Source organism: Mirounga angustirostris, unplaced genomic scaffold (genome assembly GCF_029215605.1).
Source record: "Mirounga angustirostris isolate CCGP_5_RB_7025 unplaced genomic scaffold, mMirAng1.0.hap1 SCAF_9, whole genome shotgun sequence".
NCBI classification, from domain to species: Eukaryota; Metazoa; Chordata; class Mammalia; order Carnivora; family Phocidae; genus Mirounga; species Mirounga angustirostris.
Genome location: NW_026991717.1, coordinates 39,434,594 through 39,457,239, shown reverse-complemented (window position 1 = coordinate 39,457,239; position 22,646 = coordinate 39,434,594). Strand labels below are relative to the sequence as shown.

At 39.5% G+C, this 22,646-nt stretch overlaps 1 protein-coding gene across 2 annotated transcripts in view; it reads left to right on the top strand.

The window, feature by feature from the left end:
- The window catches only part of ZWILCH (zwilch kinetochore protein), a 36,838-nt gene that overhangs the window by 12,920 nt on the left and 1,272 nt on the right, over positions 1-22,646 (top strand). For both annotated transcript variants that reach the window (XM_045899823.2, XM_045899822.3), the window contains exons 5-18: positions 243-442; positions 1,613-1,683; positions 2,244-2,399; positions 3,653-3,724; positions 7,593-7,686; positions 8,206-8,255; positions 9,741-9,846; positions 10,375-10,454; positions 12,412-12,568; positions 13,093-13,121; positions 14,981-15,117; positions 16,508-16,603; positions 18,076-18,188; positions 21,151-21,265. In XM_045899823.2, coding sequence (XP_045755779.1) covers positions 243-442; positions 1,613-1,683; positions 2,244-2,399; positions 3,653-3,724; positions 7,593-7,686; positions 8,206-8,255; positions 9,741-9,846; positions 10,375-10,454; positions 12,412-12,568; positions 13,093-13,121; positions 14,981-15,117; positions 16,508-16,603; positions 18,076-18,188; positions 21,151-21,239 — 1,450 coding nt within the window. In that variant the 3' untranslated portion in view covers positions 21,240-21,265. The remainder of the gene's footprint in view (positions 1-242; positions 443-1,612; positions 1,684-2,243; positions 2,400-3,652; positions 3,725-7,592; positions 7,687-8,205; positions 8,256-9,740; positions 9,847-10,374; positions 10,455-12,411; positions 12,569-13,092; positions 13,122-14,980; positions 15,118-16,507; positions 16,604-18,075; positions 18,189-21,150; positions 21,266-22,646) is intronic.

Genomic DNA, 22,646 nt, shown 5'->3' with positions numbered 1-22,646 from the left:
CTCTGGGTAAATAGAATCAGAATTGGGTTGAATTGTAGGACACCCAGCTGGTGTCAGAAAATTACTTGGTATGAGGAAAAACCCCACACATTAGAGGTGGGTGCAGAATCTTAGTTGGTGACCAGAAGTAAGATCAGTCAGTGTCAGAATCGTAGATGCCCTTCATGATATCTTTGGAAAAGAAAACTTGATTGATGGACAGTTTCTACTTACAGTTTATTCTTCCTATTCTTGTTTTCAAGGCAGTTAATTGGACTTTACACCATGGCTCACAATCCTAATATGACCCACTTGAAGATTAATCATCCAGTTACTGCCCTTCCTCCCCTGTGGGTAAGGTGTGACAGTTCAGATCCTGAAGGGACCTGTTGGCTGGGAGCTGAACTTGTCACCACAAATAACAGCATTACAGGAATTGTCTTATATACAGTCAGTTGTAAAGGTGAGAGCTCACTCATCTTACATTTATGGAGGGGGGTGTGCATTTATTTGTGCTGTTACTGTGTTGTGGTTTTTACTGAAAACATATTTTGAAGAGGGAAGTGCACACAGTGGAACTTGTTAGCCACCAGGAACCTACTCTGGTGTATAACTTGCGGCATGTAGGAGGTATTCCAGAAACAGATCTCCAGAAATCTGAACAGGAGTTTATGGCTTTGTTTGTTAGTTTTATTTGGGTTTCATTTGGTTTATATGTGTGTATTTTTGGAAATTTTCATTGGAGGATAAAAAAATGGAATATAATGACAATATAATTCCAATCTCATAGTAGATGTTTAATTATATTTTTGGTAGTAGGATTCTTACTAAACTCTGAAATCAGATTTGTATCCAATGTGCAGTAAACCAAATCTCTGAGTCACTGAGTTTGAAGCAGAGAAAGTTGTATAATCAGAAAGGCAGCCCGTTGAGAGGGCAGGCAGGGGAGTATTCCCAAATCTGTCTTCCTGACTGAGCAAGTTTTATGATCCGAGGGGTTGAGATTGCATACATATTGATGAAAAGGGAGGGGGAAGTTTGTGACTATTCATGAGGAAGGATGGAGCATGCATATCGGACAAACATAGGTAACATCTATCCCATGTTCACTTTGGGGTGGAGATTAACACCAGAACAAGGCATGACTCAGTCTCAGACACCAGGAGGTTATCTTAGGACAAGGAGAAGGAACTATGGGCATGCTCCATGAGCCCGTGCAAACTGGATGACGGGGTCTTGGGCTCATTATCTCGGGTAAGGGATGCAGAGCCTTGCTTGTTCATAGGCTGGAGCCATATCAATGGACCTTGAGTCCAGGCTTCCGTAGAGACAGCCAGTGGGGTCTCTGAAAAGACACAGTAGCTGATTAGAGAGAAACAGGTCTCTGAAAACCAGCTTTAAATTTTCTGCTGTGTTTCAACCTCATTAACTCAATGGGGCATGGTTTCAGTATTGACCTCTGTTCCACTTTCCTTCCTTTGTCAAGATGTCATCTGGATTTAAAATTTAATGTCATCTGTTACTAGTGTGAAGTTGTGGTACCCTCAGAGTTTGAGGGGTTGTCATTTTCCAACTCTAACAGTCTAATTTTGAATTGTACCTTTAAAATTATTTTTTCTTTTATGTCTTACAGCTGATAAAAATTACTCTGTAAATCTTGAAGACCTGAAAAGTTCACATAAGAAAAGACATCACTTATCTACGGTAGGTATTTCTCTCTTCTGCTCACATTAGTTTCTTTAGACTGTTATGGACCTGCCTCCCTAGTTCAGTGGGTTTTTTTTTCACTCCTAATATGACTACATGTTGTTGGGTTTTTTTTTGTAGTATCAAAATCTTTGTGTTGATTTTCATTTCAGCTAATGACTGAAAATAGATTCTGCCTTGCCTTTTAGCCAGTCTTTGTAATGAAAAAGAATTGTGTTGTTTTTCCATTTGGGATAAAAGTATGGCACTATTTCTTCTGCTGGGAAAAAAACCAAGGTAGTTTTTTTTTTTTTTTTTAAAGATTTTATTTATTTATTTGAGAGAGAGAATGAGATAGAGAGCATGAGACGGGGAAGGGTCAGAGGGAGAAGCAGACTCCCTGCTGAGCAGGGAGCCCGATGCGGGACTCGATCCCGGGACTCCAGGATCATGACCTGAGCCGAAGGCAGTCGCTTAACCACTGAGCCACCCAGGCGCCCAAAACCAAGGTAGTTTTGATAACGGGCCTCTGGCCACGTGAAAGCGTAGCTAATGGTGGGCGGATATGCTCTTTTCAGGTAACAGCCAGGGGCTCTGCCCAGTATGAGCTCTTTAAGTCCACAGCCTTGGATGATACACTTGCTGCATCACAAACTACAATCACTTTGGATATTTCGTGGAGTCCTGTGGATGAGATTCTTCAAACCCCCCCACTTTCTTCAACTGCAGCTCTGGTAAGAGTGAACCCTGTTTTGTGTAGAGTTTACTCAGTGTGGATTTACTTTTAACTTGCTTGCTACTGGTGCTGCATACTTCCAGCCCCAGCACTGCTGGATGGTTCTGAGAGGCCCAGTTGACTCCTGAAGTGTGGAGGTTTGGCCAGGTGACCTCATCTGTCAGTTGCCCACAGTGGCCATTATGTAACTTTAGAATTTTCTAGCCATTAATAAAGTCTCTTGAGTTGGGATCCAAGTGAAATCGTCAGTGACTTATTTCTGCTATTCTTAAAAGATTGCAAATATTGGCAACACATCAAGAACCATTATACTATTAAGGCTTTTCACCTTATATTTACATTTATAAGAATCTGTCTTAAGTTAATCGGAATTGGTAGCAAAATATATGTGCAAAGATATTCCACACAGTGATAATAACTGTGTCCAAAATATTAAAAACAAACCTGACTGTTTAATAGGGAAATGCTTAAAATAGACTTCCAAGGTGAAATATTATACATTCTTTAAATATCATGATTTAAAGTGTCTTTAATGATAATTAATGCTTATTGTTAAGCAAACAAAAGAAAAATAGACAAAATAATATATACAGTAGGATCTCAACTATGTTTTTGAAAACTGTGTACACAGATGCCTGGATAGTGTTAATTGTGGCTCCCTTGGGGTCGTGGGATTATGGATAATTATATTCTTAATGCTTTTCTTTTCCTGCAATAGGAATTTACATACAATGGCATTTACTTTTTTCCCCTTTTATCCCCCTTTTTTTTAAGGTTTTAGAAAGTTCCTAAAACTTTGACCTCTGGCTAAGACAGCACATTGTTGGTTTAGCTAGAAGGAGTCTATTGAACATATTTATTAGGGGGTGGTTATTTTTGGTATGTGGTAATGCTGAGTTTGTCACTGGGTGTTAAGATGTATTTATTTACATTTCTGCCACTTTCTTTTGGAAATTCAGTGGGAAAGGGCAGGAGAAGAGGGTATGAGGAGAGCAGTTGTTCCAGGTAGGCACAATCAGGGTATAGAGAGAGGCGTTGGTAGCATGAGTTTAGGTTACTTATTGGGATGAACAGGATCTATGGTATCTCTGGGGGTGATGTTCTAAATGGAGTATTACCTACTTATTCACTTCATTAATGTTTTATGAAATATATTTTTTAATGTGTGGGGAGTTTGAAATGCAAGTAACTGTGACCACTATGCAGAGAAGATGGCATTACCAGTGAAAACTGACTTTGGGAACTTTTTAGAATATTAAAGTGGAATCGGGAGAGCCCAGAGGTCCTTTGAATCATCTTCAAAGAGAACTGAAATTTCTCCTTGTGAGTATCCTTCTGGAATTTGTGACTTGTATTAAATTTTATGTTTTCATAAAAATGTTTGTTAATATCATTGTTACTTTGTTTTGTGTTCAAGATTTATTCCAGATGTTACGAATTCAGTAGATACTCTCGGCAATTTGGACAGTATGATTTTACTGCATGGTAGTTGTCCTTATAATCACAGGGAGCATTAGTTAGTTAAGAGCTACACTTCTTCCCCCTTTTTACTGGAGTATTCGGTTTCTATTCATACAATGGATTCCCCTCTTTTTAGGTGGGTCAGCTGCCAATTTATTCCAAATGCATGTATAATCTGCTTATTGATAACTGGGATTTTGATTCATGCTAAGGATTAGTGAGCACGTGTTTCAAGAATTTTATGTCTCAGTGAGTTTTACTCTATTCTACAAACTGAATCTCAAGGGGGTGCCTCATTTTAATGCAGTAGAAATTTGAAATGTCCTAGCCTGGCATAGAGAACCATTTCTATCCAGTCACTGCCCTACTTACTTTTTTTTTTTTAACAGCTTTATTGAGATATAAATTACATCCCATAAAATTCACTTGTTTCAAGTGCACATTTCAGTGGTTTTTAGGATACTTACAGAGTTGTACAACCGTGGCCATATATAATTTTGGAGCATTTTCAACAAAAGAAACCCGTACCTATTAGCAGTCACCTCCCAGCCCCACCAGCCCCACGGCCACTAACCTTTGTTAATACTTTGTTGTACTTTGTTCCTTTTTATCGGCGAATAGCATTCCATTGTATAGCTATACCACGTTTCGCTCATCCACTCACCAGCTGATGGACAATTCTGTTGTTTCCGCTTTTTGACTATTATGAATAATGCTGCCATGAGCAGTCTTGTACAAGTTTTATGGGACATATGTTTTCACATCTTTTGGGTGGAATTGCTGGTCAGAGTGATAACTGTGTTTAAGCTTTTGAGGAGCTGCCAAACTATAACTGTTTTCCAAAGTGGCTGTACGATTTTACATTCCTACCAACAGTGTGTGTTCCAGTTTCTCCATATCCTTGCCAACACTTGGTATTGCCTTTTTATTATGATTATTATTAATTATTTTCACCATCCTAGTGGGGATAAAGTGGTATCTCATGGTTCTGAGTTGCATTTCCCTGATGGCTTACTGACTTTGAGCATCTTTTCATGTTATTAGCTCCTACTTACTTCTTTAGCTTAATCTCACACCCTACTTCTACTCCCACTGAACCCCTAACCCTATTGTACCTTGGTCCTGTCACGCTGTCACTTTGTGGTGAGTGCGTCTTGCTCTCCCTAGCGTGCCCCCCCCCCCCCCCCCGGTGCTGGATGAGCTCTCTGTGACATCCTCACCTAGGATGATTGCACTGATCCCCCAGAATGGCTAATGCTACCTGTGCTTTGTGCTGCGAGAGCACTCTACTCACACTTCCTGTCAGAGTGTTTATCAAACACAGTGATCTGTTTGCTTCTCTGTCTCCCCTCCTAGACTTGAGTGACAGGTACTCTGCCTGCAGCATCTAGCACAGTACCAAGCATTTCTAATATTTCACCTCCGATTATTATTTCCCTGTTTTTTGTATACAACCTGGTATTTTTTTCTCAACTTTCTCTCTGGAAAGCTCCTCTTTCAGGACCCTTCCTGTGGGCTTCCATCACACTTCTCTCCTCATGTCTCTGCCCTTCTCTCTCCACACCCTGGCAGAGAGCTTGTCACTCAGGGATTTGGCTAATGCCTTTCTGAGGGAACTCCAGACTCTCTTCTTCAAGCTGATACCATTCCTCTTCCTTCCCACTTCCACCAAATTATTTCCCAGCTGAGTAGAGGGCTGTTGCCTCAAACAGTATTTCCGAAATGAAACTTGAGATCTTCTCCGGACAAGATCCTCTCAGAGAAACCACCCCTCCCCCCCATTTCTGTCTGTGGTTCCACTGTTCCTTCAATTTCCCGGGCTAGAAACCTTCTATTTTAGTTTAGTAAGAACTATTGCTACCACCACACTAACACAGAAGGATGTTTTCTCCTTCCGGGCCCTGGTTCTTGGTCACGCTGCTTCGAAGAATGAAAAGGTAGACAGACAGAGTGGTGGGCAGCAAAGCAAGGTTTATTGAGTGATAGTACAAAGCTCCCAAAGAGGGAGGGGACCCGAGAAGGTGGCCGCCAGAGTTTCTCAGTCTAGGGATTTTTATGGGCTTGTTAGCCGGCTGTTTTAACCTGACTAACCCTCCCTGCACCTGTCATCCAATCAGATTTTTGTCCCCTATCTATCACATGGGAAAGAGTGGAGGGCTCCTTCCAAGGTGGTGTAAAATCCTTTTAAGGGTGGTTTCCTCTTACGGCAGGGCCCCTTGTTCCTGCCTGTCTGTCTTCCAACTATCCTTCATCATAACCACCACAACTGGAAGCTGCCATTGTGTGCCAAGCAGGTGGTGCTGGATGGATCAGTTATTTTGCTGGAGACATCAGCAGTTGCTAAGTGGAAGACCTGATTCAAATACATGTCTGTCATTCAAACGCATGCCTGTCCATCTGACTTGAAAGTCCATGTTTTGTGATAACCTCCCTTATAAATTCACAGAATCTTAGATGGCCATAATCTCTTCCAAGCTCAGTCCCCTGTACTTTTGTAAATAGCTAGGATTTTTTCTTTTATTTTTTCCACATCTCCCTTCCTCTCTCCCTCCCTTTCTAATAAACTGTTCTTTTTTTCCTTTAAGCTTTTTCTCGCTGCCCATCTTAGTTAAAGCTCTTATCACCTGCCTCCTGGACCACTCTGATGGTCATTTATTGTTTCTCAACAGGGACACTATGGGCGTTTTAGGCAGAACCATTTTTTGTGCTTTGGGACCATTGTACACATTGCAAGATGCTTAGCATCCTTGGCCCCTACCAAACTAAATACTCAAAATGCCCTTGTACCCTCAGTCATTGTGACACCAAAACTATCTGCACATTTTTCCAAAGACCCCCCCCCCCCCCGGGGGTGGAAAATGATATCACCTCTATTGAGAAACATTGTACTTTCTCTTCCTTAGAATCCATCCTGGGTATTTCTAACACGAATTCTTAACAACTTGATCATGTCATGTTCCTGCCAGAAAATCAACAATGGCTGTTGTCTTTCATATGAAGTAAAAAAATCTTTTCAGGCTTTAAGATATGTCTAGCCCCTGTTCCTTCTAATCTCATTTCCCACTGTTCCATAGGTGTTTTCTCCACCACGGCTGGACCTCGCCCCACCCTCTTCATGTTATTCCTTGCTCCGTCCCTGCTGTGCAGCTCCTGGTCCCCACATTTGCGTGCAGCTGATGTTTCACATTGTGCCCCTGGCTATTCTGGTCTCCCTTTCCTTTGGTGTAGATACTGTATGTGTTGGCATATACATTTATATTATTTTTATATAAACTTCCATTCAGTTTCACGTTTTTTTGTTGCCTGATTATTGCACCTGGATTATCAGTCCTTTTTAACCAAAATTCCAAGTGTCTTCAGGGCAGGTTCATTAGTCTGGAATCCTCGGTAGCACTGACGCACATGGCATCACCCTTAGAACGCCATCTTTGGTACCAGACTGCTGGGTGTGTGTCTTGGCACTGTCATAATGTGTGATCCTGAGCAAGTTACTTTACCTCTCTTGGCCTCAGTGAAATGGGGGATGATGGTAATATCTGCCTGATGGGGTTTTTGTGAGGATTAAATACCATTCTACATATAAAACACTTAGAACTGTTCCTGACATGGTTAAATGTTCAAGAAATGTTATAATGACTGGTATTATTATTAAATATATTCCTACTGATTAAACTATCTTTTTTTTGCTAAAAAATTTTTGGATTTCTTTTTTTTTTTTAATCTCCCTTAGGTTTTGGCTGATGGTTTGCGGACTGGTGTAACGGAATGGCCTGAGCCTCTGGAAGTAAAATCTGCTGTTGAACTTGTGCAGGAATTTCTGAATGGTCTTTATTTTCCTAACTCATGCTCTGTATATTGTTGATTTTTCTTAGTTGAGAATTTATACTTTCTAAATTTAAAAATAAGTTGTCTTTCTAGGGTTGGTATTCTTTTTGGTTGGGAAATCTATAAAGCTGTGAGGTCTCTCATGGTCAGAGGGACAGATTTGTTCTGAATTACTAACAGTAGATGTCTAAGTAATTTTAAGAGTAGTATTGAATTTAAATTTTATATACCACAGCTGTATTTGAGATTGTAGGAAAAGAGGGATGGAACAGAAACCTTTGAGCACCTACCATGTGCCCAACGTTGTGTGTCAGGGGCTTTCACTGTATCTCAATTCATCCCCGCACTCCCACCTGGTGGGTGTACATCATAACCTCCAGTAGAGTCAAGTAATTTGCTAAAATCCCTGGTTATACTTCTACTGTCCTCATTTACCATTTGAAAATAGGATTAGGATGGAAATAATTTAGAAAGCAGAAAAATAAAATCTAGAGTTAACAAGCTTTTCTACTTTCTAGACTTAAATAAGCTGGATGGATTTGGTGATTCTACAAAAAAAGACACAGAGGTAAGCAATTCTTGTCAGTTAGAAATGTGCACTGAAATAGCTTTTAAAATTTGGTTGTACTGCTATCCTTCATGTCCTACTATTTCAATGGATCTGGTATAGCTAAGGCAGCATTTTTTTTTTAAATTTTATTATGTTAGTCACCATACATCATATCATTAGTTTTTGATGTAGTGATCCACGATCCATTGTTTTCGTATAACACCCAGTACTCCATGCAGTACGTGCCCTCCTTAATACCCATCACTGGGCTAACCAATCCCCCCTCCCCCCTCCCCTCTAAAACCCTGTTTGTTTCTCAGGTCCATAGTCTCTCATGGTTCATCTCTCCCTCCAATTCCCCCTCCCCATTTTTCCCTTCCTTCTCTTAATGTCCTCCATGTTATTCCTTATGTTCCACAAATAAGTGAAACCATATGATAATTGACTTTCTCTGCCTGACTTATTTCACTTAGCATAATCTCCTCCAGTCCCATCCATGTTGATGTAAAAGTTGGGTATTCATCTTTTCTGATGGCTGAGTAATATTCCATTGTATACATGGACCACATCTTTATCCATTCATCTGTTGAAGGGCATCTCAGCTCTTTCCACAGTTTGGCTATTGCGGACATTGCTGCTATGAACATTGGGGTGCATATGGCCCTTCTTTTCACTACATCTATGTCTTTGGGGTAAATACCCAGTAGTGCAATTGCTGGGTCATAGGGTAGCTCTATTTTTAAATTTTTGAGGAACCTCCACACTGTTTTCCAAAGTGGCTGTACCAACTTGCATTCCCACCAACAGTGTAAGAGGGTTCCCCTTTCTCCACTACTTCTCCAACATTTGTTGTTTCTTTCCCTGTCCATTTTTGCCATTCTAACTGGTGTAAGGTGGTATCTCAGTGTGGTTTTGATTTGGATTTCCCTGATGGCTAATGATGATGAACATTTTTTCATGTGTCTGTTAGCTAAGGCAGCATTTTAAGGGTAGTTTTTTGTTGGTCTTTAATGTCAGCACTGGCGATTGTTTTACCTAAGAACTAAGAAATGCTATTGAAGAGAACTAGTACGTACGTATTATTAATTGATCAACTGCAGAGAAACAGAAATGACCAAGTCAAGATGCTATTAGATGGTATTATTATACTAATATACTATGAGGTGATATGTTAATATGCCTTTCCTGGTATCATTAAATTAAGCTAAATAGGTTGTCAGTTGATGAAACAGGAAAATGGAGACAAATGTCATTTAAGTATTTTTGCATCGAAGGAAAGTTGAATGCTTGCTTTTAGGCATCACACTTGTATAACAATTTTAGGGGTCCCATTTTTCACTGTCACTTGATTGATCTCTCCTCACGATTGAATGAAGGTGTAGAAAATTCATTCCCATCTGTGGATCCCCGTTTTCTCAGAGCAGCATTTGAAAGCTCACTGGCCTTGAACTATTCCTCTTCTTGCTTAATAAACTGAGTCACTCTCTGACGCTGCTTTTTCAGACAGTGAAGCATGACACTGCTGCGGTTGATCGCTCCATCGAATGTCTCTTCACAGTACGGGGGGATCTGGATTTTGCTGAGCAGCTGTGGTTCAAAATGAGTGGTAGTAGGTGTCTGTCATGACTGTGAAATAAAATGTTTCCTGTCATTTGTTAGGTTTACTTTTAAGTCTTTGAAAATAATACAGGACTAGTGTACTACTAGTCTTGCGTGGAAGGCTGGTTCCTATTTTCTCAAATTCATTTCAATAATAAATTGGCACATTCTACTCAAGAATTGTACTAAGATAAGGCAATTCATAGAGTCTGTTCTTCTCTCCTGCCTTGAGTATAAGACGTAGGTGGCCTTTATATTACATTTATATGAATAAACACCTCCACCTTAGTGGCATTATAATTATTAGCAAAAGGAAAAGATATTCCTTAATATTGCACTGTGTTACTTTGTGACAGTGGGTTTACTCTCTTACTTTAGAAATGTGTTAAATCTTTTTTTTTTTGCCTTTAATTTCTTTCCCCTTCCCCCACCTATAAAGTACAGATACTTCTATTTATTTGTCTATTCTTAAGATGGATGATATATTTGATCTGCAAAAATACCAGAAAAGTAATGTTGGACTGACTTGTTTTCCAAGGTGTGATTTCATATCAAGACTTGGTGAAGTGTTTCACATTGATCATCCAGAGTCTACAACGTGGTGATATACAGCCATGGGTAAGTTTAATAGTGTGTGTTAGAACACGTTTTCAGCTGCACAGCATAGGCCTGGGAACAGACTGCCTGAGTTTGAATCCAGCCCTGCTACTCTCTTAGCTGCGTAAGCTTGGGCAGGTTTCTTTACGTCTCTATGCCCCAGCATCCTCATCTGTACAGTAGAGGTAGGAAAAGTACCTATGTCATAGGGTTGTTTTAGGGCTTAAAAAAAATTTTTTTTTTAAGATTTTATTTATTTATTTGAGAGAGAGAGAGCACAAGCAGGGGGAGTAGCAGAGAGAGAGGGAGAAGCAGGCTCCCTGCCGAGTAGGGAGCCCGATGTGGGGCTCTTGATTTATATCAAGACCTGAGATCAAGACCTTATATCAAGACCCTGAGATCATGACCTAAGTCGAAGGCAGACGCTTAACCCATTGAGCCACCCAGGCACCTCATTAGGGCTAAATAATTTAATTCATGTAATGCAACTAGCACCCATCTCATAATTAAGTGTTCAGTATGTGTAAGATACTAGTACTGTAGTTGTTGCTGTGAGTGATCATTCTCACATACTACTGATGAGAGCACAAATTGCGATATTCTCTATGAAGCAATTGTGGATAATACATTGAGATCCTCAAAATGTATCATGCATGCCCTTTAAATCATTAGTTTTTTTCTTAGGATCCACCCTAAGCTCATACATAGGAATATGTGTCAAGATTTTATGTGTTAGAATAGTCACCACAGCCTCATTTATAGTAGCAAAAAGTTATGAATAACCTAAATTGCCCGTTAATGGACTAAGTAAATAATGATATGGCCTCATAATGGCATATGTGGTTGTTGCTAAAATGATGCTGACAGATGATGTGAAGTGCTTACAGTCTGCAGTAAAAAGAAAGGACTATACATGATTGCATAAAGAAAGTAACTTGTGGAGAGAAAAACCTGGGAATAAATATACCAAAACGTTAAAGCAGTTGCCTCTGGTGCTAGGGTTACAAATGAGTTTTTCCAACTGCATTCTACATTTCTACACTTTATGGATTTTCCACAATGTACGTGTGCTTTTACAATCAAGAAAAAGCTAAGTAAAAAACTAGAAACCAAAAGATTCCTCATTTCATAGGAATTCTTTGAAATAGGGTAGCTGCCAATTCATAACTCCAAAACTTAGAAACTTTCACGGGCGTGCACAGAGATCCGCTGCAAAGCAGAGGCATGTGGGTGCTGCCCCTCACTGGGCGGTGGTGGCTGTAGGCATTCTGGTTTTCTCACGCGACTTTCTGTGTTTGTGAGACGTTTGCCAGTATATCCCTGCCATGTGCAATAAGTGCAAACAACACGGAAATCATTTTTATTAAAACAAGGGAAATGCCAAAGGTTATGATGGAGCTTAGAGATGACAGACAGTGAGAAAACGTCCAGTATTTCAGGTATCTTTAAAACGAAGTGTTTAACATTTGTTACATGCGTTAGATCTGTAAGTTCACAGCCCTTCTTGATTTGCAGATGATCTAGTTAGTATGTGAGATATTGTAGCCAAGGAGTGCCTTCTGATATATGTAGAGACCAGCGAGGGTGGGAGTTGTCCCGAAGTAGCAGGTGTTCTGTGCAGAGGAAGATGCTCAGTGTTGGGAAGGATGCCCAGGAGCACTTAATGAGCTAGGAGAAAGGGAGTCCTAGTTACAAAGCTTCAGAGGACCAACTCTGTCTTCTCTTTGGTGGAATTGTATCTGGGGGTGATCAGTTGAACCTCTTCATAGTTGCTTTGGACTAAAGCAAATCATATAGGAATGACACTTCAGGAATGGGCCTGTTTATAACTTTTTATTCAAACGATTTATGGCATCAGGAGACTAAAAATGCACGCTTATCATTTTTAGCTCATAGCTAATGCAGTTTGCTTCTCTTTTGTTTATTGGATTTCTTTATATTTTTATTTATGGTATATATATTTTTTTATTATTTCTAGCTCCATAGTGGGAGTAACAGTTTACTAAGTAAGCTGATTCATCAGTCTTATCATGGAACCATGGACACAGTTGCTCTCAGTGGGACTATTCCAGTCAAGATGCTTTTGGAAATTGGTCTGGACAAACTAAAGAAAGATTATATCAGTTTTTTCATAGGTGAGTCCCTTTCCCAGCTCAAAAAATTAAAAAGCACTTCACAGTCATCAGCCGTAGGTATTCTCAGATGTTCTCTTTCTACTTGGCCCTAGTCATTTATAGCTCTGGCTTTGGCTCTGGTTCACTGGGAGATTAGCACTTCTGTTCTCTGACATTTAGTTTCCTTCTTGATAGAGATACTCGATTAAATAGAACTCTGGTTTTTGTTTGGTTGTGTTTTGAGTTCAAACATTTTGAGATCCTACAAGGTTGGTGTAGTAAATTAAAAAAAAAACCTTTTTGTGGGATGCTGTTTTAATACCCAACACTTGGTTGTTTTTATTAGAGGCAAGCTGTGATCATTTTAGAGTAGTATTAATATATATTTAATGTATAACATGCCAGAAAATTTGGCCATTTCTGAGGAACTATTTAGCTTGAGCATCCCTTTTATATATGAACTCTGAAAAATTTTACTTAGGTTCCTTATCAAGTAATAAACAATACCCAAAGCTTATTTGCATTTATGTATTTTTTCTTACTAGGTCAGGAACTTGCATCTTTGAATCATTTGGTGAGTTTGGTTTTTTATTTTAAGGTTGATTTTTCTTTTATTCATTCTACCTGTAGATACTAAATACCTATTTGTGCCAGCCGCTGTCCTAGGATCTAGGAAACAGGTAGATAAGTAGACAGATAAATAAATAACAGGTAAAGTACTCCTTATTTTCATGAATCCCCCCCTAGTCATTTCATTTGCCTGTTTTTTATTTTAATATGGTTTGACTCCAAACTTTTGACACAGTGGTCCTTAAGCTTGGAGAATCTCCTTGAAGGCTTATTGAATTGCTAATTCCTGGGCCCTAGTGACTCCATTGGCCTGGGGCTCAAGAATATGTCTTTTTAAACAAGTCCTCTCCTATTTCAAATGATTCTGATGCTTTTTCCTTACGGTATTCGTGTTCTGTTACTGCAAAACAAATTACAGTAGTCCCCACCTGTCCATGAGGGATTACCATGGGCAGTACTGAATTCTATGTATACTGTGTCTTTTCCTGTACACACTTACCTATCCTAAAGTTTAGGCACAGTCAGAGATTAACAGCAACAACTAAAAATAGAACAATTATAATGATATACTGAAATAAAAGTTGTGTGGTTTCTGTCCTTCTCAAAATATGCTCACCGGTCTTGTGATGTGAGATGATGCAGTGCCAAAAGATCGAGTGAGGTGAACGACGTAGGTGTTGTGACCTAGTGTCAGACCACTGTTGACCTTTCAGGAGGACTGAAACCATGGGAAGTGAAACCTTGGATAAAGGGGGGACTCCTGGAGTACAAACTTAGAAGCGTCAACGAACACAGATGTATTATATCACAGTTTCCCGGGGTTGGGCATGCGGTACATTTTACCTGGGTCGTCTGCTTAGGGTTTCACAAGGCTGAGATCAAGGTGTCATCCCCCTGCTTGACTAGGGGAAAATCTACTCCTCAGTTCTTTCATTTGTGGTTGGCAGAATTCATTTCCTTGTGGCCTGATGACCAAAGTTCCCATTTTATTCCTAGCTATTGGCCCACAGTCAGTCTCAGGTTTTAGGGGTTGCTTGTGGATGGGCAGTTTGTTTCTTCAGAGCCAACAGGATCTCTAATGCTTCACCTTCTCTTAAAAGTCTCACCTGATTAGGTAGGTCATAGTGATGACCAGGTGATAATCTCCCTTTTGATTAATTCAAAGGCAGTCATCTAGTGAACATATCATGGAAGTAACATCCCATCATATTCACAAGTTCTGGCCTCACTCAAGGGGAAGGGATTATACAAGATGTGTACATCAGGCAGTGGGAATCTTGGGGGCCATCATAGAATTCCACCTACCATATTTACCATGGACTATTTCCTTAGGAGCTGTTCTCAGAAATAGGATGTCTGAGCATTTTATGATGCTTGACATACATTGCCAAGTTTCTTTTTTTAAACGGTTGTACCACTTTACCAATGATAGATGAGTGGAAGCTTATCAATACACTTGATTAATTTCTTGGTACTTGTTACCTATTTTTAGAGGTGGACACTTCCGTCAACCCGGTAAAGGTATTGAGGTTAAGAATTATCTTGTGGATTTGCCAGTCATTCCATCTGGAGAGCTCGATGGGTGGTATTAGTTACCCCACTCAGGCCTCCTTGGTAAGGCAGTTCTTGGATTTGTTTAGACCAGAGAATGTAACGGTTTGCTGAGAACATTCTCAGTAATGACTTCATGTATAGTTTAGTCTGAAGAATAATACTGAAAGGTGGTAAATTTCTCCCTGGCTGCCTCCATTTTCCCCCCCGCATTGATCAAGCATCGTTGAGGTTTAGCAAGCATAGCAATCTTTGTAAAGATTGTTCTTGTTCTTTAACTCCCTATTTTGCTTATACTGTTTTTCATTCCAGGAATATTTCATTACTCCATCAGTAGATATACAAGAACAGGTGTGTCGTGTTCAAAAACTCCACCATATTCTAGAAATATTAGTCAGTTGCATGCTTTTCATTAAGCCCCAACACGAGCTCCTCTTTGCTTTAACACAGTAAGTATTGCTCTCTTGTTCCCGTCACATGAACATGAATTCTCTTGTGAAATAGCTGGAACCGAAATTTGTGCAGTTTTTATTATCAGTTAGGCTGGAATCTGTACAGTGTGTCTTCACAGTAGCAGAAGGGTTCTCAATCCCTGTCGGAGGAAGGGAAAGGCTTTGGATTCAGAAGGACTCAGGTTCAACACTTGGCTCTAGCACTTTCTGACTTCCTGAGGAAGTTTCCTTTCGCTGCATCTTGTTTTCTCATCTAGAGACAGGAACTAATAACCTCATGTGTTGGTTGTTGGGGTTAAATGATGGCCTGTGTATAAGTACCCAACACCTAATAGGTGCTTTATGAGTATTTCCTTTTCTTTTCTTTCTATCCTTATACGTTGGGGCCAAACGAATCATTGCTAGATCTCCATGTGGTAATTGAATGGAACCACCTATTATTACCATACCTCTGTCAACAGCGCTGCTATAATTTTAGAGATTCTGCTGATCAGTTTGACCAGAAACAGTTTGGAACTATCCTCTTACGTGGGTTGCTGGTGTCTTACGTGTATTTGAAGCTTCACATTGGAATGAGTGAACCATCCGGGGGAAGGGCTGGCTTTTTCCTTGTGGAAGGAAATGTACCATGGCCTTTCCCAAAATCAGAATTTGTCTCCGTTGTACAGGGAAAAGTTTGAAATTATTGTTGTTTACAGAATCTAAAAGATTTATTTTCATTAAAGATGAATAGGGTAGGGTGCCTGGGTGGCTCAGTCGTTAAGCGTCTGCCTTCGGCTCAGGTCATGATCCCGGGGTCCTGGGATCGAGCCCTGCATCGGGCTCCCTGCTCGGCGGGAAGCCTGCTTCTCCCTCTCCCGCTGCCCCTGCTTGTGTTCCTGCCCTCGCTCTCTCCCTCTGTGTTAAATAAATAAAAATCTTGAAAAAAAAAAAAATAAATAGGGTAAATGAGTTAACTCTTTAATTCCCCAGAGTCTGAAAACCATGGAAGCTATATCATTGTCTCTCTTTTGCTTTTCTTTTTCTGATAACCTCTTTCTCCCCACTCATGCCTTTACTTTGGCTCAACTTAAGTATATTTTATATTTGTGAGAAATATGTCTTCTATTGATTTTTAAAAATTGGAGAAAAAAATTGAATGAGATTTCCTTTCAGAGTCAAAAGCGACCTAACTTTTGTGTTGGGGGAGGGGGCATTGTTTTGTTTGTTTACTTTTGTGGCCCTGAAATTATTCTTTTGTTGTTGTTTTGGTTAGTGGTACTGGATAAAAAGTTTCCCATATGAGCTTCAGATTACCAGAAAGCCTTTATCTCCAAGGGACTTTTTTTTTCCAAAAGAGGTCCATTTTTGTTGTTGTTGTTGGTTTTTGTTTGTTTGTTTGTTTTAGATCCTGCGTAAAATATTACAAACAAAATCCTCTTGATGAGCAACACATTTTTCAGCTGCCAGTCAGACCAACTGCTGTAAAAAGCTTATATCAAAGGTCAGCAATTTAGTAATTAAATTATACTTTAAAGGGGGGTGCCTGGGTGGCCGTCTGCCTTTGGCTCGGGTCATGATCTCAGGGTCCTGGGATCAGGCCCCCATGTCTGGCTCCTCATTCACTGGGGAGTCTGCTTCTCCCTCTCCCTCTTCTTCTGCCCCTCCCCCTACTTGTGCACATGTACTCTTTCTCTCTCTCTCTCTGTCTCTCAAATAAATAAATCTTTAAAAAAAAAAATTATACTTTAAGCCTGGCTATAATTCCTGGGCAGTTTCTGTGTCCTTCCTCTGGGGATCTCATGACCAAGAGCTACTCCACCTCTGAAACCTTAATCATCTCTTTCTTGCTCTTTGACTATCATCTGATAGGAGTTCCCCCTCTTTCTTCTCCCAGACTTTCTTTTGTCTTTTCTCTTTCTATCTGTGGACCTCTAGTCTTTCATTTTTTCTCTCAATCTGTAATTCCTTCACAGTATAGGGCAGAAAATATAGCCAGAAGGGAAATGACAGATTGGGAAGGAAGTGATCAGGGTAATGATGACAAAGTCAAGGGTATGGCTGTGGGAGTGAGAGGGTTTGGGATTGGGGAGGTATGGGGACTGTGAGGCTAAGGTGACAGATTGGCCATCCACATAGACTCTGAGGTTGCCTCCAATGATGGTCTCCCTGACTCTTCCCTCTGCATGCAATGTACTTGAAATTTCTCTTCTACCCAAGCCACTCTGTTTATACCCTCCCTCAGTTTGGTTCCTTCTCGGCCAAACCTTGTCATTCCTTGAAACTGCTCTGGCAGAGGTCCCCAGTGGCCTCCTAATTGCCAAATCTGGTGGACAACTTTCTAGTAAAAGTATGTTTTAGCCCCTTGTGTCATTAGCTGGCCCACCAATTCTTTCTCCTTACAAGTAAGCACTCACAAGGTTGTTTGGCATTTAACACTATTCCTTTCTTGGACCTATTCCTTTGCTTCATTTCTGTGATGTAGCTTCTGTCTTAATTTTAACTATCTCTCTGGTGTACCTGCAAGACTGAGAGTAGATCTCTCTTCAAGTTCTTCCTCTGCCTGCTTTTCATATGGGTTTTCACCAGAACTCCACCTTCTCTCTCCTTTTCTTCTTTCTTTCCGTCTTCCCTGGCTGATTGTATTCATACTAAAGGCCTCGCTTCCTCTGTGCTAATGATGTTTCATAACTCATGTCTCTAGCTCCTGAGCTTCAGGCCGTGTTTCTGGATGCCTGTTAGATGTGAATGCCCAACGTCAGTGTCCCGTAGGTAGTTCGGACTCAAAACCCAAAATTTAGAATTGCAGCCTGTTCGTCTCTTCTTCTTCTGTGCCTCTCACATCAGGATTTCTCTAATGAGTGTGGAGGAAAGGAAGGAAGGGAGGGAGGGATGGAGGGAGGAAGGAAATGAAGAAATAAGGAAGGAAATAACTCGGGCTTTTTTTTTCCCCTTTGATGTTTTTTCTTTCCTTAGTGAGAAGCCACAGAAATGGCAAGTGGAAATAAGTGGTGGTCAGAAGAAGGTGAAAACAGTTTGGCAGCTGAGTGACAGCGCACCTGTAGACCATCTGAGCTTCCACAAATCTGGTAAAGATGGTTTTTCATCTGTTCAGATAAGTTCTGCCAATAGAAGAGAAACAGAATCTTTACTAGCACATATGATAGCTCTCATGCTCAGTTTTAAAGGATTTTCCTGAACTGCAGGTGTAAAACATATTTATTCTGGAAAAAAAAACCCTGGAAGAGTGCTTTTTCTCATTATCCTCGATAGAGGAACTTTTATTAAAAGAGGTCAAGCAATAGGGATACAGGGAGTAAAAACAGATTATAAGGTTGGAATTCTAGCTCATTCTTTTGTGCACTCTTTCATTGATGATATTTCTGCCCTAATGTCTTCTCTGGGGGGCAGGAGGAGGGTTGATACTTCTAATGTTCGGTCAGATATGGTCCCAAGTCAGTCAGAGAATGTGTGCGAGCCCCTGGCGTAATCAGCTGGCTCCAAGTATTTCTCCTTCAGCAAGCACCTGTAAACTCTTATCTTCGTGTGTGTGGATTGCATGGTGCAGTCCTCTCGTTGTATAGGTCTTAAATGGCTGCATTTCAGATATTGCGATGATTATCCAAAATCAAATCGGATAGCTTTAAGACAGAATCTGAAAAGATTTCAAAGGCCTATGGTCAGCCACTGCTGCTGGTTGTTGAACTGCAGAACTATACAAATAGTTCTATTTTAGAGATTGATACCTTGCAAAATTATTTCCAGAAAATGTTTATTCTTCTCCCCAGAATATTTTTTGATTCAAGCATAATGGAAACTTCTCTATTCATATGGCTGTACGGTAAAAGTCCTAAAAAAACTGAAAAATTTTCCTGAGAACCATCAGTTAAAATTTTTCTAAGTGTGATATGAAACCTGGAGGGTATAAAGCTTGAAAATCAACCATATAAAATTAGAAAAATTTCTGCATGACAAAAAAATACCAGGGGCAAAACAACAAGGAAAATTAATTTGCAGCTCATGTTCAGAAAAGGGGCTACATTGCCTAGTATATAAAGAACTCTTAAATCAGTAAGAAAAATATATTAATAACTCAATAGAAAAATGGGCAAGTAACATGAACAGTTTACTAAAAAGGAAATTCAGATGTCATCTTCAAAATAAAAGGTGCTCAGCCCCACCTATAGTAAGAGAAATGCACATTTATATTCCAGAGATACCATCTTTCACCTGCAGATTAGCAAAGATCAAAAGGTTTGGTGTATAGTACTGGCAAGGATGTGAAGAGCTGGTCAGCCTCACACATTGCCGGTTGAAGTGTAAGGCTGTACAGTTCCTGTGGAGAGCGCTATCCCCCCAAATTTAAAATACATTTTGTAGGCCAGTAGTTTTACTAGTGGGGATTTATTCCATACATAAAACCAGACATGTGGAAAAAGACCTATGAACAAGTGTGGTATTGTTTACAGTAGCAAAAGCGTGGAAAAAAATATGGAGAATGGGGCATAAGAAAAGATCTGGAAGGATACAATGAAATTGTAACCCGGAGTGTGGCATGATGGGGGCAGGGGTTGTTCTCAGCTGTGGGTGAACATTAAAATCATTTAGGGAGCTTTTTAAAGTCTTAATACCAAGACCAAGTAAATCAGAATCTCTGGAACTGGTGCCTGGACATGAGTGATTTTTAACGTTCTCCAGGGGATTCTGTTGTGCAACGAGTTTGAGAACCACCAATTTAAGCATTTTGTTTCTCTACCTGTGTTGTTTCAGGTTTGTTTTTTCTTTTTTAAAGACCTATATTTTATGATTAAAAATAAAGTTTTAAAGCTATGAACATATGTGATACATTTTTGGAAAATGCCGTTTTAAAGTAAGTTTTAGTACATAAAGATTAAACCTGTTTTATGAGGAAATTCATGCAAGATTAAACACCTTTTTCAATGATGCTGAATAAGTGAAATAACTTCTAGTCTTTGATGCAGATTACTTCAAAAAAGAGTGAAACTTACTTTGGTTAGAGTTAAAACAATTTATTGATGCATTGTTCCAATGACTCCGTCTATGAAAATAAGGAATTTTTTTTTTTTTTAAATAGGAATTCTTACGAAATCGTATATTTGCTTGCTTGGGAAAGCACTCATACTCCATTTTGGCTAGAACTTTTTAACCTCTTCTCCCCATCTTATGTTCTTGATGTGTTTATCTAGAAATTATTCAGTCCTCAGCCCAAAGCAAGACCCACTGGTGAAGGAGGCCCTCAGTTATAAGCAGTATGGGCTATTCAAAGACCCAATTGTGTAAATATCAAAGCCCAGTCATGATTTATTTTTGCCAAACATCATACGCATTTCAGAGGTTAGACTTTCTGCTTCATTGGCCTGAGCACTTAGGTCAACTACTAGCTTTTCAAGATATCTCATGTTGTGATATTGTAGAGTAAAACATTGGGATCAAAAGCCGGAAGACTTGAGAAGAAATGTCATGGGGAAGAGAATAATGATTTGGAGTGAACAGGGGAGAAGATCAGTGTCCGGGAGAGTGCCACTCTCCCAGGGGGTGCTCCGCAAATGATTGTTGAGAATGGTGAGAATGTGGAAACCAAAATGTTGACCCACAAGAATGGGGACATAATCTCATCTAAATGTTAATTGTACCATTTATTTTTTAAATACAACAGTCTTCAGCAGAGGAAAAAATGCGTATGTGTCTGGCCCTAAGACTAGAAATCCCAAGTAGAAATTGGTTTCTGAAACATGTGTTAAGATTGGAAAAAGAGTTTAACCACAGTGGATGAGACACAAAGATAAAGCAGTAGGTTCCCAAATTAAAAATACAGGATTAAAAAAAAAATCTGCTTTGTATTTTCTTTAATCACGTTTTCAGTGCACAAAGGGTTTACTATTTAAAGGAATCGTCCCTGCTGGGTTTTGTCTCATGAATTCAAAGTAGAAGACACATGTCATTCAGATTACCTCTTGATTATTGTAACATTCAGCAGTATATACTAGAAAGGCCAGCAGGCTGGTAAGCAGTTCTGATCTCTGTTTACAGATGTTTCTGAGTTAACATTGAATGGTAGCCTGGAAGAAAGGATGTCCTTTACTAACCTGGTTACCTGCAGCCAGGTGCATTTCAAGTGAAGTCGGCTGATAGAGTCCTCTGTAAGGTAGTATGTTCGCTTTGTGTTCCCCTTTGTAATGTATTAAGTATCTTATGTTTCAGTTTTTTCTACAACAGAAATGTTGATTTAATCCATTTGGAATATGGATTATTTTTCAGTAATCATGCAAGAGGCTTACCAGATGTTATTGAGCAACGCAAGTCTTTAATTTCCTTTCTACCTTCTGTAGTCACCTTAATAGGTCAGGTTAATCCTAAAACCAGAGAAACGAAAACATTTTTTTGAGTGGTAATGTCTTTGCATTTTAAATCTGTATATGTGGTAGAGAGTTTGATTTCAAAAACATTGATGGGAGAGGAAAACCCTGAACGAGCCTGTCGATTTGACATTGAAAGCAAAGTTCTGTTAAAAGCAATTTTACCCCAGCCCCCCGATATTTTATAGCAGCATTATCAACAATAGCCAAACTATGGAAAGAGCCCAAGTGTCCATCGACTGATGAATGGGTAAAATGAAATTTTTATTTCATTCCTATATACAATGGAATATTACTCAGCCATCAAAAAGAACGAAGTCTTGCCATTTGCAACAACATGGCTGGAACTAGAGTATATTATGCTATGTGAAAAAGTCAGTCAGAGAATACGATTTCACTCCTATGTGGAATTTAAGAGAAAAAAAAACCACGGATGAGCATATGGGATGGGGGAAAATAAAGAGAGGGGAATGAACCATGAGAGACTCTTAACATTAGAGAACAAACTGAGGGTTGATGGAGGGAGGTGAGTGGGGGATGGGCTAGATGGGGGATGGGCATTAAGGAGGACACTTGTGTTGAGCACAGGGTGTTATATGTAAGTGATCAATCATTAAATTTTACTCCTGAAACCAATATTGCACTGTATGTTAATTAACTATAATTTAAATAAAAATTTAAAAAGAACAAAACACTTTTACCCCAGCCCAGTTGTAGCGCTAAAGCCCCAGATGTAAATACCCTTTTTAAAATGTTTGAGATAGCCAAGAGAATTAATGCAATAGCATTTTCTACTGTCTTACTGTTTTTGTGTTTCAGAAACAGTAGAATCTGGTAATTAATAAAATGCTTCATATCATTCTTTCTTAAGCCATGTTTTGTCCCCAAATAAATAGATGTTATTTAATTTTAGCATTTTATCATAATTAAAGAATAAAATGGACCTTCATTTTAAAAACCCTGAATATCTAGTTACAGAAAAGATATTAAATAATATTTCTTTGAGGTATTTCACTGAGGTTAATTGAATTTAGCGCAAGAAAGTTTATCTCAGAAAAGTGTATGTGCTCACTTACTTGGTACCAACCTAATGCATTTTCCTAGTTGCCAGATAGAATTTAGAACCTGAAAGGACTGTTATCTGTAGATGACTGACTGTCCATTGTGTGT